This window comes from Besnoitia besnoiti, chromosome X, assembly GCF_002563875.1.
Source record: "Besnoitia besnoiti strain Bb-Ger1 chromosome X, whole genome shotgun sequence".
In the NCBI taxonomy this organism is placed as follows: domain Eukaryota; phylum Apicomplexa; class Conoidasida; order Eucoccidiorida; family Sarcocystidae; genus Besnoitia; species Besnoitia besnoiti.
This window is the reverse complement of record NC_042365.1, coordinates 2,408,331-2,410,000: the sequence shown is the minus strand read 5'-3', so window position 1 is coordinate 2,410,000 and position 1,670 is coordinate 2,408,331. Positions and strand designations below refer to the sequence as shown.

The window sequence follows — 1,670 nt, the reverse complement described above, 5'->3', positions numbered from 1 at the left end:
TTTATGACGGTCGAAAAGTGTCAATCCGAGCAATTCAGTAGACTCAATCGCCTTCAGGCATCATCTTCGTGTCGTCCAGAGAGAGCTAGGATAGGAGAGTTCGCCACAACTTGCCAGAAAGATTTGCTTGGGTCTCGTAGTGCTTACTCGCAGCATCTTGCCTGTAACCGCACCTTATATATGTGTCTCACATTCATGCTGAGCATGTGCCCTACACTCTAGTCCGTAATGTCTAAACACGTTTGTGATGAATGGAGGTTGGAGAAAAAACCTAGCTGCACTTTCATCAGTGATGATGACGAATGCCGGACACCCTAAACTGAGAGTGTGATTCGCGAGCGGAACACTGCTTGTTTGCCTCCACAACACGCATCGCGATCGGTTCCCTCCTTCTCCCGGCATGTAAGATTTGCGGAGTTGGTGCTTAGGCTGGTGCGCCGGAGTAGTGTCATTTTGGAGCCGAGGAAAAATGGAGTGCCTGATAGTTGTCATGCTTCGTTAAAACAACAAGGCTCACTCATGCTTGCTAGGGGAAAAAAAGGGGTCTGACTTGTGTCACGAGCCCAAAAACACCCTCCATCCTCCATGCTCACGGGTTAGGGCGTTGCGCTCTTCGAGCAACATGGAAGGAGGCCGGCGACAGACCCGTGCAAGATGAAGTCCGTTGTCCCCTCCTGACGTGGTGCAGAATGAGCATTGGTGTTGAGCTTTCCGAAAGATACTGCACTGAGGAAGGCGATGGAAGAAGCCCTAAACTCCTGTGTTGAGGGTGATGGAGTTCGGGATCTTGCGCTCAAAGTTCCTGGTCGGATCTTCCGGCCTCCACGTTCTATGTTTCGTCGCCTCTGCCTTGAGTCGTTCCGACGCCCTGTTGCAGTACGAAAGTCTGGCACTCTTGATCGGATTGCCGAGAGGAGGGACTCGGTCGCGTGAGCGCCTCCGGTTGATGTCCGGAGGGTACGTTACAGGGGACCAGCGCATGCGCGAAAGGTTGCGGGAGGGCCGCAACGCTCTTGTAGCAGGGCCCTCCTTGACTTGTTGAAGATGCATCCGTACTGCTCCGAGGTAATCCTGTTTGTCCATTGTCACCCTTGCCGTTGTACTCACTGTGGACGTCACCAGCTGTAGGCCGCAGTCCCGCTGAAGCACATAACAAGAAGTCCGGTCCCATGTGCGGAAGGCTTGCCTTACTGTGTTCTGGTGCGCCCCTAGTAGAGTTCCTGAATTTGGGAGGTACAGACAGAGAGAGGCTCTTTGTCCATCCGAGAAAGGTTGTCAGAATAGGGCCCGCTTCATCGTGGTGCCATCTCGAAGCTGAAAGAGGTATCGCATGTGATCTGTAGAAATTCCCACGCTTTTCTTGTCGAGGAAGATGTGTACTGGGAGCGTCCCGCTGCCCCCGCGGACTCGGTGCGTAGCTGGCAGCTTGAGTTGAATCGTTTCACCTTGGATTCAGAGAGGGTGTTTAGATTGTCCGCGGAAGCTACCAGCAGGTACAAGTTTGGATGAGCTGACGGCTTCATCCCAAGTGGTGCGCTGTCCCAGTGCCTTCAGTCCGTTCTCCTTTCACTGAACGCTTCGTTTGGCTGCTCTAAATCTCGATAAAGCATCAGGGGCTCTTTTTGAATGCGCTGACTAATCCTGCCTTTCCATATTGGTTAAGTGTTGCT

At 52.8% G+C, this 1,670-nt stretch overlaps 1 protein-coding gene across 1 annotated transcript; it reads right to left on the bottom strand.

The window, feature by feature from the left end:
- Positions 1-750: 750 nt before the first annotated feature.
- Positions 751-981, bottom strand: BESB_018730 (uncharacterized protein; the record flags this gene model as incomplete). The annotated part of the gene is made up of 1 exon (XM_029360588.1): positions 751-981. The coding sequence occupies one exon, from the start codon at positions 979-981 to the stop codon at positions 751-753; it is 231 nt and encodes a 76-aa protein (XP_029216564.1).
- Positions 982-1,670: the final 689 nt, after the last annotated feature.